Source organism: Cavia porcellus, unplaced genomic scaffold (genome assembly GCF_034190915.1).
Source record: "Cavia porcellus strain 051 isolate PalLab524CR breed Dunkin Hartley unplaced genomic scaffold, mCavPor4.1 scaffold_2, whole genome shotgun sequence".
In the NCBI taxonomy this organism is placed as follows: Eukaryota; Metazoa; Chordata; class Mammalia; order Rodentia; family Caviidae; genus Cavia; species Cavia porcellus.
Window position 1 is genome coordinate 100890496 of NW_026947485.1, and position 15420 is coordinate 100905915.

A 15420-nucleotide genomic window follows, 5' to 3' on the forward strand; every position below is an offset into this window, starting at 1 on the left:
TTTCTATTAAAGAATTAACATTATAGGCTTAAGCTAATCAAGGACACACTGATGCTTTACAGTTCAGCAAAGTTCTCGAAAAGGTCCTCTTCTTTGTGATGTACAAATCCACTCCTTTTTGGAAGCTCAGCTGTCACCTACTCTTAACAGAACAGACCTACTCCATCACCTACTCTGTATCTACCCTTTCAGAGGTGCCCTTTCTGCTGTGTTCTATAGCCTTTCTTCAATACAACCTGTCTCTCCTTTATGACCACAACTAGTCGGAACTCATTCATGGCAGTAATTATAGCATGATTAACTACCAGTGATTTGGACAAGAACTGTTAGATTCCTACCTTCATTCAGCAACATTTACTATGTGCCAGATAGAAAGGGTATGAAAGTGGACAGACAAGTACACTTCTGGGTATATACTTTCTAGATCAGTGGTGGTGAATCTATGGCACATGCTGCAGCAGGCACATACAGCCCTCTGTCAGCATGCAAGCCAAGTCGCTCCAGCCAAGGTTTGAAAAATTATCAGCATGCATACAATAGCAAACACCACATTAATTGTGCAAAAAAGCATGTCAAAGGCAGACTTTTATCTTTTAACAAAAAGCTGTTTTTGGGGCTGGGGATTTAACTCAGCGGCATAAGCACCTGCCTTGCAAGCAGGCAGTCGTGAGTTCGATCCCTGGTACCGATAAAAAGGAAAAAGACCAAAAAAAAGCTGTTTTTATCATTGAATGCTGTTGTATAAGACAAAAGATGTTAATGTAGGAGTTGTTTTTTCTAAAGTAGAACCTCAGTATTCACGTTTGAGTACAGTGTTGGCACTTTGTGATAAATGGGTTTTGGGGTGGTTTGGGTATTTGTTCTCTAAAAGGTTCATCATCTCTGCTCTAGATGATGGCTAGTTTGTCTGGTCTGCCATCCTCATCTAGCAGGGAGGACAGATGGACGGGGTTCCAGACAGATGCTGAGTGGGGTGTCACAGCTTGGGTTCAAGTGACAAATTAGTCAACAGCCCCATTTCATGGGCAGACACCATTCTTCATCTAAAAGGCAAGCCACATACATTAACTAATTGGCTTGTCATTCCAGACGCGGTCTCAGTAGTCATCCTTCAAACCACAACCTTCTTCTCTTAAATGTCAAGGACACCAAGGTCTGACCTGTCTTGTGCAGATGGCCAATGGCCCAAGTGTAGGGATCAAATGCTCTCATCATATAGATACACTGTGTGAGTCCCACTGGTCTAATCACAGGAATTCTATTAACAACTACTGAGAACCACTTAATTTTGGGACAAAAGAATAAAGTTCCCTGCTGTTTCTAAGGTGTCAGAAAACACAAACACATAAGCAACAACCATGCAGTGTAGCAAGTGCTTGAGAGAGGCCAGCAGACACTGACCTTGGGAAAAGACAAATCAGGGGCTTCATTCTGCTACAGAGGGCCTCACCTCTGCCAAGCTACTACAAACATTTAAATTGGAGCTCAGAAACTTCCACATGGCTTTTATGATAGCTTTTAAAGACAATTCAGAGCCAGAAAATTTTTGTTTTATAGCAAAGGATGCGGTTTATTAAGAACTTACTGGACAGAAGGGATACAGGCCCATTTTGGCCAGCAACAACACAGGATTCCCAGATTGAGAGACGAGAGAAAGGGGTTACATGCTACACTAGACACAGGTATGTATGTGGGCTTTGTCAAGAACTATTAATACATCAGAGGTCGGTTAAGAAACAGTCCAGGTATCATCAGTGTTTGGCACCAGATGCCCAACTGGCTGTCTTCAGGACTTCATGGGGTAGGGTTTGGAATGCAAGCTAGAATCACCCGGCAAGACGGAGGTTATCACCAAAATGCAAAGCTGAAAGATTCTAAGGTTCTTTTCCTTATATACACTGATACAATTATTTACAGAGTTCATTTTTAAATTGGACCTTATGCTAAAATATATTTTTCTTTCTTAAATTTATTTGCTAAATATTTTCAATGTTTCGATGACTTCTGGTTCTTATTTTCTTGGTATCCACGATGTCTCTATCCTGTTTGGGAAGAAAAACAACTCTTGAGTAATTAAAAAAAACAATTTTTGTGATCAACACTACTCTGCAAAACCCCAAATCCTTACCAGGTACTATGCCATCGTTACTCTTAAAAAATTAAATTTAAGGTTGGATATTAATTTTAGGATATACAACCTTAAACTTTTCTAATTTTTTATTTAGTTTCTTAAACTTAAGTTTCTTTTCAAGCAAAAGCTACTAAATAATGCAAAAAACCAACTGCTTTACCGATGCACACATTTTTTTAACCAATTGAAAATATCATTCAGAAAAAATGAACTTAATAATGATTGACACTTATGAATCTTAAAACACATTCCTGCAAAGAGGTTAGTCTGTGAATACTGATTGTGACCTGAGACTTCCTAAAGTATGTCCTAAGCAGGGTGCATCTCTTCCTGAACAGCTGATGATAGAAGCCCATCCACCTAGAAACTTAACTTTAAAGAAACAAGACAATCTTCTCTTTTCAGAATGGAGGTGCCACCAAACACCAACAAGAAAAATCCAATTAGAAATACCTAAGTATGAAGCAAGCATACCTTAGAAGAAAGGTTACAAAGTGACCATGGTTAGTAGGAAAAGGAAGAGAGAGAGAACAAGATGACAAATCAAAAAATACAGCTTAAGTTGAATGGAAAAGATCTTAAATTTGTTAATGCTATCAAATTCTATACTACACAGTGAGAGAAAAGCACTAAGCACAAAATCTGCAACACATATGATAACAAGGATAGATATACACGCTGAAAAGGGAAGACCTGCTCCTTTAATGGACTGGTTGGGGTAGATCCTACCATGTGTTGCTGCTGAACACACGGCAGGAGTATAGGCCACCTGAGCCATCTGTAGTCACTCTTTCAGGACTCTAGGGTGGCAGAGACCTTAAATGCGACCCTGAAAGTAGCTTTGGTCAGCATTTTTGCTACTATTCTAACACGTAATAAACAAATCTCCTGAGCCTTTTCATGCATTTAAGTTTTAGCAACAGCCCTGGCCTCCTCTAGTCTCTGACCATTCCTTCTTGTGGTCCTTCCTCAGCCTCAGTATCATCTATCACCTAGGAGAAGACATTTGTTTTTCTCATTGATGGCAGGTGGTATCCACCTCACCCTTAACCAGCTTTCTAGCCTCTGTCTGCTTCTTGCTGTTCACTGTTACAGATGTTCTTATCTGCTTCAGGGGAAAAATATCAAAGTTGTAAACTCTTGCATGGAAAAATTGAATACAAATGTCATATACAGCTGCAGAGTCTATGGACAGCCAGAGACAGAACACATGATGGATCCAGCTAAGTACCCAGCCCATCAGTGTGTGTTTGGAGTCTCCTAGGTACTGGTGGCTGCAGGAAAGAGATCTAAGAGCTTCTGACAGAACAGCTAGGTCTGCTTGGTACTGGTTGCTGTGTATTTAAAACCATCTATCTGAAAAGAAGATTGGTTTTTAATTCTTGGATTTCATTCTTATTCAGGCAGTATTCTTCAAACCATCAATCTATATAAGTGATCCTAAATTTTATTTAAAATTAGAACGTGAGGCATATATATTAACCACATGAAGCAGTTTGAGATCCTGGTGTTTCCCTGATCTCTGTGACCATGTCTTGTTACTGTCAGACGTCTTTGGCTTCCAACCAGCCTAATTTCTGGCACAGGCATGGACCTCATTCTGCTTCCCATCCTTTGGAACATTCCATCCATACCTCTTCTCACAAAGACTTCTTGCTACCAGTCAGCAAAAAGATCCTCCTGCTTAGTCCCCTGTTGACTATGGTATGTGTTGAGGGCATCTGGGAATCTTGACTGTCAGTTCCTGATTTGTCCTTGACACCATCAGTCTCAACAACTGGATCTGACAAAACTGTGGGGCCAAAGTGCCAGTTGCTACCTTTATTTCATTGGCTGGTGTCAGAATAGGGCAGATTTATGTTCAACATCCATATGCTAAGAACAATTACATAGCATTCACAAAAAGGTACTGTCTACCTGTCTTATTAAACTAAATCACATATTCCCCAGAACACTAATTGAACTTAATCATGCATTATGGATTATTCAAATTATAGATAAGTCATGAGCTAATAAATTTGATCTTATTTTAGTATCACACCGAGTTCATGAGCTTAGTCATTATTTGGTTAGGAAGAGTAAAATCACACATATACTTCCTACTGAGCAGAATTCAGAGTACAATTTGCCTTTAGGACCTCCAGCGTTTGTTTATTCTGGCTTTCCAAAGGAAGTCCTTTGATACCCAGACGTGGTCATCTTTTGCTTTATTATAGTTTGATGAACTGAAGACAGACTTGAGATGTAACCTGTAAGCTTCACAAAGGCTGCATCATAAGCAGAGAGATAGTGGTAGCAAAATAAATTCCAAGATCTTTCTAAATATCTTCAAGAACATGAAACCATTCATTGAAATAGAATTCCCAAAACTGGCATAAGAAAATACAGCTATCAGAATAAAATACAAGGCTTAGAATGACTCTTATTTTGTAATCTAGAACTGGCACTATGATGCTCTATATAGTTTTTCATTTGCCTTTGTTATAGTGGGTATAAATGCACCCAAACACTTTGTTTATTTTTGTAAGAACAGTGAAATACATACCTTCTTTGGATTTTCTGCACATCTCTTGGTACCTCGAGTTATTTGTTGTGCAGAGTCACTCTCTGAAGTATTTCCTTTTGGCTGAATTTTAGCTCTTCTGGATCTCAAACTCACAGTGTCTGGATTTTTGGTTACTTCTTTCTCCTGATTCTTCACAGGAATATCCATGCTTTGTTCTTTTCCATCCTTCTCTGCTGTCTGAAGCTGGGAATTCTTATTCCGTCTTCCAGCTCTCAAGCAGATCCTGTTTCCACTGACCTTGCCCTTAGATGTAGGTTTCCCAGCTTCATCATCTGGGTTCTGTTGCTCTGTCTCTTCAGAAGTCTTCATGGACTTCTTTTCATGTCTCTTTAATTTGGCCTTTTCTGATGTAGGAATTTCAAGTCTTTGCTGGTTTGCTTCAGTTTTATTTTGGTGTCTGGTGCGTAAGGACATCCCCTAAAGAAATGAAATGACATCCACAAAATTCCAAAAATGAGTAAAATATATCACCAAATTCAACAGGGAAAATATAATCAAACCTGAGTCACAGTTTACACTATTGAAAACTGTTCCATTAGATAGGCTAAATAAACCCTAGTCCTTTAATGATGATGGCTAACATGAAACAGAAGCTCTGCATTTCTGGAGTTTTGCCTGCTAGGATAATCACACAATCCTGTTCTTCCCCCCAACCTATTGAGACTACTGTCACTGTTAAAACACTAACATGCATTCTACTTGTACCCATCCCTGGCCTTGTAACAGTATAGTGAACAGCCTACCTTTTATCTGTTTAATTTCTTAAAGTGAAGATGAATATAAGTTATTCATTGTAATAACCACTCAAGGTGTTTGAAAGAGCCAATCATTATTTTGACTAGCTCTTTTACAGAATTAGTCTAATTCCTGTGTAAATCCCAGAAAGTTTTATCAGAACCTTTTAGCAAAGTTATTAATAGTATTCAAAAGAAACCCTTGAGAAAAGGATATCCCCTTATAATTGTGTATCAGATCCTGTACAAATTACTATATATAAAACAATGGTATACATCCAAGATGACACATAATAATCATGTAACATTTTCCATCACCTTATTTGGAGTGGTTGAGTCTTGTTCCTTTTTGATAGATTCCATACTGCTGTTCTGTTCTTCTACAAGTCTAATTTTGTTCATGACAGGTCTTGTGTGCTTTTTCACTACATTCAAGGGGTCAGGGGACTTGCATCTCTCCCTGGGAGTAGTCCTTTGTTTACTGTTCATGGGATTCTCCTTTATTGGTTCCTGTAGTGTCATCACAGAACACACACCCCTGGTTCCTATGCTGTTTCCAGATTTCTGCTTGGGGGCAAGTGATACGTTACTTACATTCTGTGATGCTACAGGAACTTTGGTGTCCACCACATCTTCTATGGATTTTTCTTTAGGGACCCTAAAAGCTCTTCTAAAAGTTTTCAGAGGTTTTACATTGTCAGATATTTGCTGTAAAGTGCTCTTCAGGTTATGAACATCATTTATTTGTTCTTCAATATGGTCTAGTGTTTGGCTTATTTCCTTAGGGCTAGGTAGGTTTTCCACTTTAGACTTTGCCTTAGATGCTCTTAGATATCTTCTGCTGCTTGTAATACTAATAGCTGTGCCCAGTGTCTGTTCTGAAGATTCCTTAAAAGTTTTGATGTCTTTGTCATCACCTTCTGGCATTTTGGAAATGTGGGAGGTGGCCCTTGACACTCGTGTTGGCTTCTCAAAAACCGAGAGTCCTTCTTTTACATTCACATTTCCAAGTCTTGTCCTGAGTTGCCTCTTTGTACTTGCTGGAACGTCCACTGGTTCTAATTGTGAATATTTGCAAAGCGTTTCTGTGGTTTTCTCATTTCTCACTGATTCCTCAGTGTCAGCTGATTTTTGAATTAGTTCTTTGGAATCAGCCATATCTTCTAGCTCTTGGGTCTTTCCTTTAAGACTCCCTCGCAGCCTCTTGGTGCCAGTTACATTTTCTGCTGGGTTCAGTTTTTGCTTGGCAGATTCTGTAAACTCTTTGATATTTTTACTACTGTTTGTGGGTTCGTTGTGTGTGTTCAAAGTCTCTACTGAGGATCCTGTTTGCTTTCTCTGTGCCGAGAGCTCTTCTGTGACATCTACCTTCCCAAATCTTGTTCTGGGTCGTCTCTTTGAGGTTTCTGAACAGTCCCCTGGTACTTGTGGAGATTTGCAGGGCATTTTTGTGGTTTTTTCACCTCCCACTGATTCCTCAGTGTGGCCTGATATTTGGATTAGTTCTCTGGAACCAGTCAAGTCTTGCAAGGGCTGAGCTTTTTCCTTGGCTGCCCTTGGCCATCTCCTGCTGCTACGTATGCCTATAGCATGCTCCATTGTTTGCTTTTCAGGTTCCTTCAAATGTTTAATGCCTTTGTCATCATCTTCCAGTACTTTAGAGGTGTAAGTAATGGTCCTTGATGTTCGTGTTGCCTTTTGCATTGCTGAAAAATCTTCCTTCACATTCACTTTCCTCAGTCTTGTACTGAGGCCTCTCTTTGTGTTTACTGGGGTTCTGACTGGCGCAGATGGTGGAGATTTGTAAGGCATTATTATGGCTTTTTCATCACTCATAGATTCTTCAGTGTGACCTGGCATTTGGAAAGACTCTTGCAATCCACCCATATCTTCTAGGGTTTGAGTCTTTTCCTTGGGTGCTCGCCGCAGCCTCTTGATGCCAGTTACATTTTCTGCTGGGTCCAGTTTTTGCTTGGCAGATTCTTTAAACTCTTTGATACTTTTACTACCGCTTGTGGGTTCTTTGTGTGTGTTCAAAGTCTCTACTGAGGATCCTGTTTGTTTTCTCTGTGCCGAGAGCTCTTCTGTCATATCTACTTTCCCAAACCTTGTCCTGGGTCGTCTCTTTGAGGTTTCTGAACTGTCCCCTGGTACTTGTGATTTGCAGGGCATTTTTGTGGTTTTTTCACCTCCCACTGATTCCTCAGTGTGGCCTGATATTTGGATTAGTTCTCTGGAACCAGTCAAGTCTTGCAAGGGCTGAGCTTTTTCCTTGGCTGCCCTTGGCCATCTCCTGCTGCTACGTATGCCTACAGCATGCTCCATTGTTTGCTTTTCAGGTTCCTTCAAATGTTTAATGCCTTTGTCATCATCTTCCAGTACTTTAGAGGTGTAAGTAATGGTCCTTGATGTTTGTGTTGCCTTTCGCATTGCTGAACAATCTTCCTTCATATTCACTTTCCTCAGTCTTGTACTGAGGCCTCTCTTCGTGTTTACTGGGGTTCTGACAGATGGTGGAGATTTGTAAGGCCTTGTTATGGCTTTTTCATCACTCATAGATTCTTCAGTATGACCTGGCATTTGGAAGAGCTCTTGTAATTCACCCAGATCTTCCAGGGTTTGAGTCTTTTCCTTGGGTGCTCGCCGCAGCCTCTTGGTGCCATTTTCATTTTCTGCTGGGTCTAGTTTTCGCTTGGCCGATTCCTTTAACACTTGATTATCTTCATCATCTATACCTTCTTTGTGTGCATGCATAGTTTCCCTCAATGTTTGTTCTCTCACCAATGAAAGCTCTGCTTTCACACCCACTTTTCCTATACTTGTTTTAGGACCTCTTTTTGAGGTTTTTAGAGTGTCCACTGGTGTCGACTGAGAGCTGTAGGGTGTTTTGACTGCATTCTCTGGGTGTTTGGCATTGCCTGGTGTTTGGAAGAGCTCTTGTAAGCCTGCCAAGTCTTCTAGAGGTTGGGCCTTTGGACATCTCTTAAGGCCAACTAAATTTTCTGTCAGGGCTAATTTTTGCTTTGAAGTTCCTGTAGATGCTCTGATACCTTTCTGTTCCTGAACTGGTACTAAAGGTATATGCATGGTTTTGACTGGAGACTGTGTTAGCTTTCCGAACGATGAGTGCTCTTCTTTCCCTAGACTTATCTTAGAATGTCTCTTTAAGGCTGCTGAAGTGTCCATTGGTGGTGATTGGGGAAATCTATAGGGCATTTTAGAGGTTTCATCTTCAGTCAGCAGGTTGCTAGAACAGTGGCCTGGTGTTTGGAAGAGCTCTTGCAAACCAGATAGATCTTCCAGAGGCTGGGCCTTAGCCTTACGTGTTCGTGGCTGTCTCCTAAGTCCAGTTAAATTTTCTGTTACTGGGTCCTTGGCATGACCAGGTGTTTGAAAGAGCTCTTGGAAGCCAGTAAGGTCTTCTAGAACATGGGCTTCCTCCTTAGGTGTTTGTGGCTGTATCTCAAAACCACTTAAATTTTCTCTAGGGTTCAGTTTCTGCTTTGGCATTTCTGTAGATGGTCTTATTCTTTGCTGTTCCTGAAATGGTACTGAAGGTGTGTGCATGGCTTGGCCTGGTGATTGCATTCCTCTCCTGAGTGACGATGGCTCTTTTTTTCCCTGACTTGTCTTAGAACTTCTCTTTGAGGTTGTTGGAGTATACATAGGGTCTGTTGGAGTGGAGGGCATTTTTGTAGTGTTATCAGTTATTATTGAGTCTTTGGCATAGTCTGGGGTTTGGAAGAGCTCTTGGAAGGCAGTAAGGTCTTCTAGAACCTGGGCCTTTAACTTAGGTGTTCTTGGCCACCTCCTGCTGCCAGATACATTTGCTGCTAGGTTCAGAGTCTGCTTTGCAGATTCCTTAAAAGCTTTGATGCCTTTATCATCATCATCTGCTGTGTTTCGTGTACATATGATTTGTTTTTCTTTCATATCCCTTTTCCCCCTGGGTGTGCTGGGCAGTCCTTTTTTCCTTCTGGGGGTGTTCACTGATTCTAATTGTGATATGCAAGGCGTTTTTGTAGTTTGTTCATCACTCACTGATTCCTCAATATGAGCTGGTGTTTGGAACAGCTCTTTGAAGCCAGTCAGGTCTTCTAGGGATTGAGAGTTTTTCTTAGATTCTCCTCTCAGCCTTTTGATGCCAGTAACACATTCTGCTGGGTCCATTTTCCGTTTTGTGGATTTCTTAAACGTTTCACATTGTTTATCATCTGTGGGCTCTTCATGTTTGTCTGCAATTTTCTCAGATATTTGTGTTAAATTTAATACTGCTAAGTGCTCTTTCACAATTTTACCCCCTAGACTTGTGGACTGTCTCACTACTCTTGTGGGAGTGCCTACTGATTCTGTTTGTACAGATATGCAGGGCACTTTTGTAGTTTTGCCAACACTTTTTGGGTCTTTGGCATGGTCTGGGGTTTGGAAGAGCTCCTGTAAACCAGCTAGATCTTCTATGACTGGGACTTCTTCCTTATATTTTCTTGACTGCCTCTTATTGCTTTTTGTGGCTGTAATCAGGGTCTGTTCCACAAAGTCTTTAAAAACCTTGTCAGCACCTTCTAGTACTTTTGATGTGTGCATGGCTTTCCCTGTTTGTGTGCACTTTCTCATAGCAGGCACCTCTTTCCTATCTTTTTCCAAACTTGTCTCAGGATGTCCCTTTGAGGTTGCTGGGGTGCTCTTTTTTGTAGTTTCGTCAGGAGTTGTTGGGTCGTTGGCATGACCAGGTGTTCGAAAGAGCTCTTGGAAACCAGTCAGGTCTTCTAGGACACAGGCTTTTTGCTTAGGTGTTTGTGGCTGTCTCTTAGGTCCATTTAAATTTTCTCTTGGGTTTAGTTTCTGCTTTGCAGTTCCAGTAGATGCTCTAATGCTTTTCTCTTCCTGAACTGATACTAGAGGTATGTGCAAGGCTTTGCCGGGTGACTGTGTTAGTATCTTGGGGGCTGAGAGCACTTCTTTCATGTCCACTGTCCCCACACTTGTCCTGGGATGTTTGTTTAAGGTTGATGATGTTCTGCGTAGCCCTGGATGTGGAGAAATGTAGGGCATTTTTGTGTTTTCATCAGTAGTCACTGGGTCCTTGGCATCACCTAGTGTTTGGAAGAGTTCTTGGAAGCCAGTCAGATTTTCTAGGAACTGAGTCTTTGCCTTAGTTGTTCTTTGCTGTCTCCTACCAGATTCATTTGTGACTGGGTTCAGAGAGTCCCCATAGCAGATGCTTTTGTCTCCATCATCTACTTTCACTGTAGGTGTATACATGGTTTTCTCTGACATTTGAGTTAGTTCTCTCACTACTGAGAGTTCTTTCACATCCACTTTCCCCAGATTTGTCTTATGACATCTCTTTGAAGATGAGGTATCTACTGATCCTGGTTGTGGAGATCTATAAAGCACTTCTGTAGTTTTCTCAGAAGTCACTAGATCCTCAGCATGACCTGATGTTTGCAAGAGCTCCTGGAAACCTGCCAGGTCTTCTTGGGGCTGGACTTTTGTCTTAGGTCTTTGCAGCCCTCTCTGATGTCCAACTAAATTTTCTGTCTGGTCTAGTTTCTGCTTTTGAGTTTCTGTAGATGTTCTGATGCCTTTTTCCTGAACTGGTATCAGAGGTGCGTGCATGGCTTTTCCTGGTGATTGTGTTAGTTTGTTGTGTGATGAGAGTCCTTCTTTCATGTCCACTTTCCCAATACTTATTTTAGAACGTGTCCTTGAGGTTGTTAGAGTGCCCACTGGTGCTGGCTGTGGAGACAGGAAGGGTGTTCTTGGGGTTTCTTCAGCAGTCACTTGGTTCTTGGAATGTCCTGGTGCTTGGAAGAGCTCCTGGAAACCAGCCAGGTCTTCTAGAGCCTGGACTTTTGTCTTAGGAGTTCGTACTGGTCTTTTAAGTTCAGATGAATTTTCTGTCAGGTCTAGTCTCTGCTTTGGAGTTTGCATAGATGCTCTGATGTGTTTCTTCTGAATTGTTACTGTAGGTGTGTGCATGGTTCTAACTGGTGACTGTGTTAGTTTTCTGGGTATGGAGAGCTCTTGTTTCTCATCCATTTCCCCCAGACTTATCTTAGAATGTCTTGTTGAAACAGCTGAAATATCAACTGGACCTGACTGTGAAGATCTATGCAGTATTTCAGGAGTTTCTTGTTCAGTTACTGAATCTTTGACATGGCTTGGTGTTTGGAAGAGCTCTTGGAGACCAGCCAGGTCTTCTACAGGCTGGGTCTTTGTCTTAGAAGTTCGTGCTGGTCTTTTCAGTTCAGCTGAATTTCCTGTCATGTCCAGTTTCTGTTTTGGAGTTCGCATAGATGCACTGATCACTTGTTTCTCCTCAACTGGTGCTGTAGGTGTGTGCATGGCTTTGTCTGGCGACTGTGTTAGTTTTCTGGGTGTTGAGTGCTCTCCTGTCCCATCTGTCTTCCTCAGACTTATCACAGAACGTCTCTTTGAGGTTACTGAAGTATCCATTGGTCCCAGCTGTGAAGAGCTAAGGGGCGTTTGGGGGGTTTCTTGTTCAGTCACTGAGTCCTTGGCGTGGCTTGGTGTTTGGAAGAGCTCTTGGAAACCAGCCAGGTCTTCTACAGGCTGGGTTTTTGTCTTAGAAGTTCGTGCTAGTCTTTTCAGTTCAGCTGACTTTCCTGTCATGTCCAGTTTCTGTTTTGGAGTTCGCATAGATGCTCTGATCACTTTTTTCTCCTCAACTGGTGCTGTAGGTGTGTGCATGGCTTTGTGTGACGACTGTGTTAGTTTTCTGGGTGTTGAGTGCTCTTCTTTGCCATCTGCCTTCCCCAGACTTATCATAGAACGTCTCTTTGAGGTTACTGAAGTATCCATTGGTCCCAGCTGTGAAGAGCTAAGGGATGTTTGGGGGGTTTCTTGTTCAGTCACTGAGTCCTTGGCATGGCTTGGTGTTTGGAAGAGCTCTTGGAAACCAGCCAGGTCTTCTACAGGCTGGGTCTTTGTCTTAGAAGTTCGTGCTGGTCTTTTCAGTTCAGCTGAATTTCCTGTCATGTCCAGTTTCTGTTTTGGAGTTCGCATAGATGCTCTGATCACTTTTTTCTCCTCAACTGGTGCGGTAGGTGTGTGCATGGCTTTGTGTGGCGACTGTGTTAATTTTCTGGGTGTTGAGTGTTCTTCTTTCCCATCTGTCTTCCCCAGACTTATCACAGAACGTCTCTTTGAGGTTACTGAAGTATCCATTGGTCCTGGCTGTGAAGATCTAAGGGATGTTTGGGGGGTTTCTTGTTCAGTCACTGAGTCCTTGGCATGGCTTGGTGTTTGGAAGAGCTCCTGGAAACCAGCCAGGTCTTCTACAGGCTGGGTCTTTGTCTTAGAAGTTTGTGCTGGTCTTTTCAGTTCAGCTGAATTTCCTGTCATGTCCAGTTTCTGTTTTGGAGTTCGCATAGATGCTCTAATCACTTTTTTCTCTTCAACTGGTGCCGTAGGTGTGTGCATGGCTTTGTCTGGTGACTGAGTTAGTTTCCTCAGTGTTGGGAGCTCCTCTTTCCCATCTCTTTTCTCCACTTTCATCTTAGAACATCTCTTTGAGGTTGCTGAAATATCTACTAGACCTGACTGTGAAGACCCATGGGGTGTTTTGGGGGTTTGTTGTTCAATCATTGAGTCCTTGACATGGCTTGGTGTTTGGAAGACTTCTTGGGAGCCAGTCAGGTTTTCTACGGACTGGGCCTTTGCCTTAGGTGTTCTTGGCAATCTCTTGCTGTCAGATGTGCTTGTTGCTAGGTCTGGTGTCTGCTGTGTAGGTTCTTTGAAAGCTTTGATGCCTTTGTCTTCATCTTCTGTTGCTTTTTGGGTATGTATCGCTTTGTCCTCTTTTACATCCACTTTACTGCGGGGTGTGTTGGGCAATGTTTTTCTTCTTCTTGGGGTATCCATTGCTGCTGTATGTGGCACACTGCAGGGCCCTTTAGTTTTGTATTCGCTTACAGACTCATCTATGCATTCTTGTGTTTGGAGTAACTCTTTGATGCCTACTAGGTCTTCCAGAGGTTGGGTATTTTTAGTTCTTGGCCACCTCTTCATTCCTGTTGTATATATTGCCGAGTCCAATTTCTGCTTTGGAGTTTCCTGAAACACTTCCATACTTTTATCATAATCTACTATGTGTATGTATTCCTCTGATATTTGTGAGACCTTCCTCCATGAAGGCACCTCCTCTTCTTTCACATCCATTTTTCCCAGAGTTGTCTTCAGCTGTCTCTTTCTGTTTGTTGGGGAGTCGACTGGTTTTGGTTGTGAAGATTTGCAGGGTATTATGGTAACTGTCCCTGCCTCATTTGTTGATTCCTTGGCACAATCTGTTTTTTGTAAAGGTATTTGGGTATCCAATATGTTTTGTGTGGATTTTTCTCTTTTTATTCTCTTGAGACCTGTCTTGTCACCTGTGGATTCATGCTTCTTTCCTCCACTTTTTGATGTCCTTTCCCTACTTCTTGATCTCCTTGAAGTTATCTTTCCAGAATTTTCATTTGATTCCACATTTTCCTTAAATGTTTCTAAGGATATTTCACTATCCTTCATCCCTCTCTCTTTTTCCTTTTCTCGGGGTGTCTTCCTCAGGCTTTTTTCTGTGATGGTCTCAATAATGCCTGCTTCTGTTTCTTCACTTTTACTTTCTGTAGGTTGCATCTGCATTTTTGTGAACTCCACAGATCTTCTTAACTTATTTGTACTACAGACTGTCTTCAGAGGCTCTGTTACAGAATCTGGAGTTTTAATCTCAAAATTAGTAATTTTATAGATATTCCTAGTAGTTTTTACTATCTTTTCATCTTCTTTTATACACTTCTTTCTTAACACAGGGCTTGCAAAATATTTATCAGATGATTCTTTTGCTGCATTCTGAGCACTACAGTACACATTTTCTCCTGTAAGAAATAATACATAAAGTAAATGTATTAACATCCACTAGGTTGTAACTTAGTTATTTATTATCATGAAATACAATCTAAAAACCAGTATTTGGAGTCTTATTTACTTTACTAAGAATATAATGTTACTAATGTAGCCATAAATCAGTCTTATTTATGAGCCATTTGTTAAGTATAATGTTTTTGGTGACAGAATATGTCTAAGGTACTTTAGTTGCCGAGACAAAATATCTGATACCCATAGATAAAGGAGAGGTTTATTGTAGTTCAGTGTGTAGAGGTTTCAGTTCATAGTTGGCTGGCTGCAAGATAGGGTAGCATGCCAGAGAGATAACACAGAAGAGAAATAGTTTATAGCAGGCTAAAGGCAGCACAAAGAGCAAGTAGCAAGTCACAAATGACCACAGCAGCCCTCTTTCTATCTCATATTCTGTACCTAGGGATGGTCTTCCCATTATTCACTCCCAGAACTATGCCAAGCCATATCACTTAGTCATGACACATCCTGGAACTCAGCATCACACACTTAATCCCAGCATCACACATCTAATTCAGCCAGCTCTAAAAAGCCTCAATAAGAGGCTTTGAGGAGACATCTAGACACAAATTATAACAGAGTACAGTCATCATTAAGTATTGTTAAGACCTACAATGATTAAAGAAAAAAAATTCCTAAGAATGTCTTTGTAAGGTATCATACCCTGTGCCCTTCCTTTGAATAGAGACATTGTTTTCCTCAAATATAAGAAACAAACAAATCTATTTTTTACTGTGTATGCTCAGGCTCCATATTACACAGGAAATATTTACTTTTTAACTATAGCAAGCATGTGCATTGTAAAAGCTGTTCCTTCTATGACTAGAACACAGTGACCAACACCACAAGACAGTACAATAAACTATCTCTCACCTCACACTCATCTTGGACCTTGCTTCCATTTGTAAGATTAGGGACAATAATGAGACAATACACAAATTAGTATGTATTTCTTTTGTAATTTGCAATAATTGAATTTGAGTGATTTATAATGCAAGTATAAGACAAATTTACTTTTCTGTTATATCATCATTACTTACAGGAAAGGAAAAATATCATTTGGAATTATT

The 15420-nt window shown here is 41.0% G+C and overlaps 1 protein-coding gene across 5 annotated transcripts in view; it reads right to left on the reverse strand.

Annotated features, from left to right (window-relative positions):
• Positions 1-1543: 1543 nt before the first annotated feature.
• The window catches only part of Mki67 (marker of proliferation Ki-67), a 35459-nt gene continuing 21582 nt past the window's right edge, over positions 1544-15420 (reverse strand). For 4 of the 5 annotated variants that reach the window (XM_013143585.3, XM_063244932.1, XM_063244933.1 and 1 more), the window contains exons 13-15: positions 5750-14310; positions 4677-5114; positions 1544-2042 (exon numbers count right to left, since the gene is read on the reverse strand). In XM_013143585.3, the coding sequence (XP_012999039.1) occupies positions 1977-2042; positions 4677-5114; positions 5750-14310 (9065 nt within the window). In that variant the 3' untranslated portion in view covers positions 1544-1976. The remainder of the gene's footprint in view (positions 2043-4676; positions 5115-5749; positions 14311-15420) is intronic. The other variant, XM_023561490.2, reaches the window with a different exon arrangement.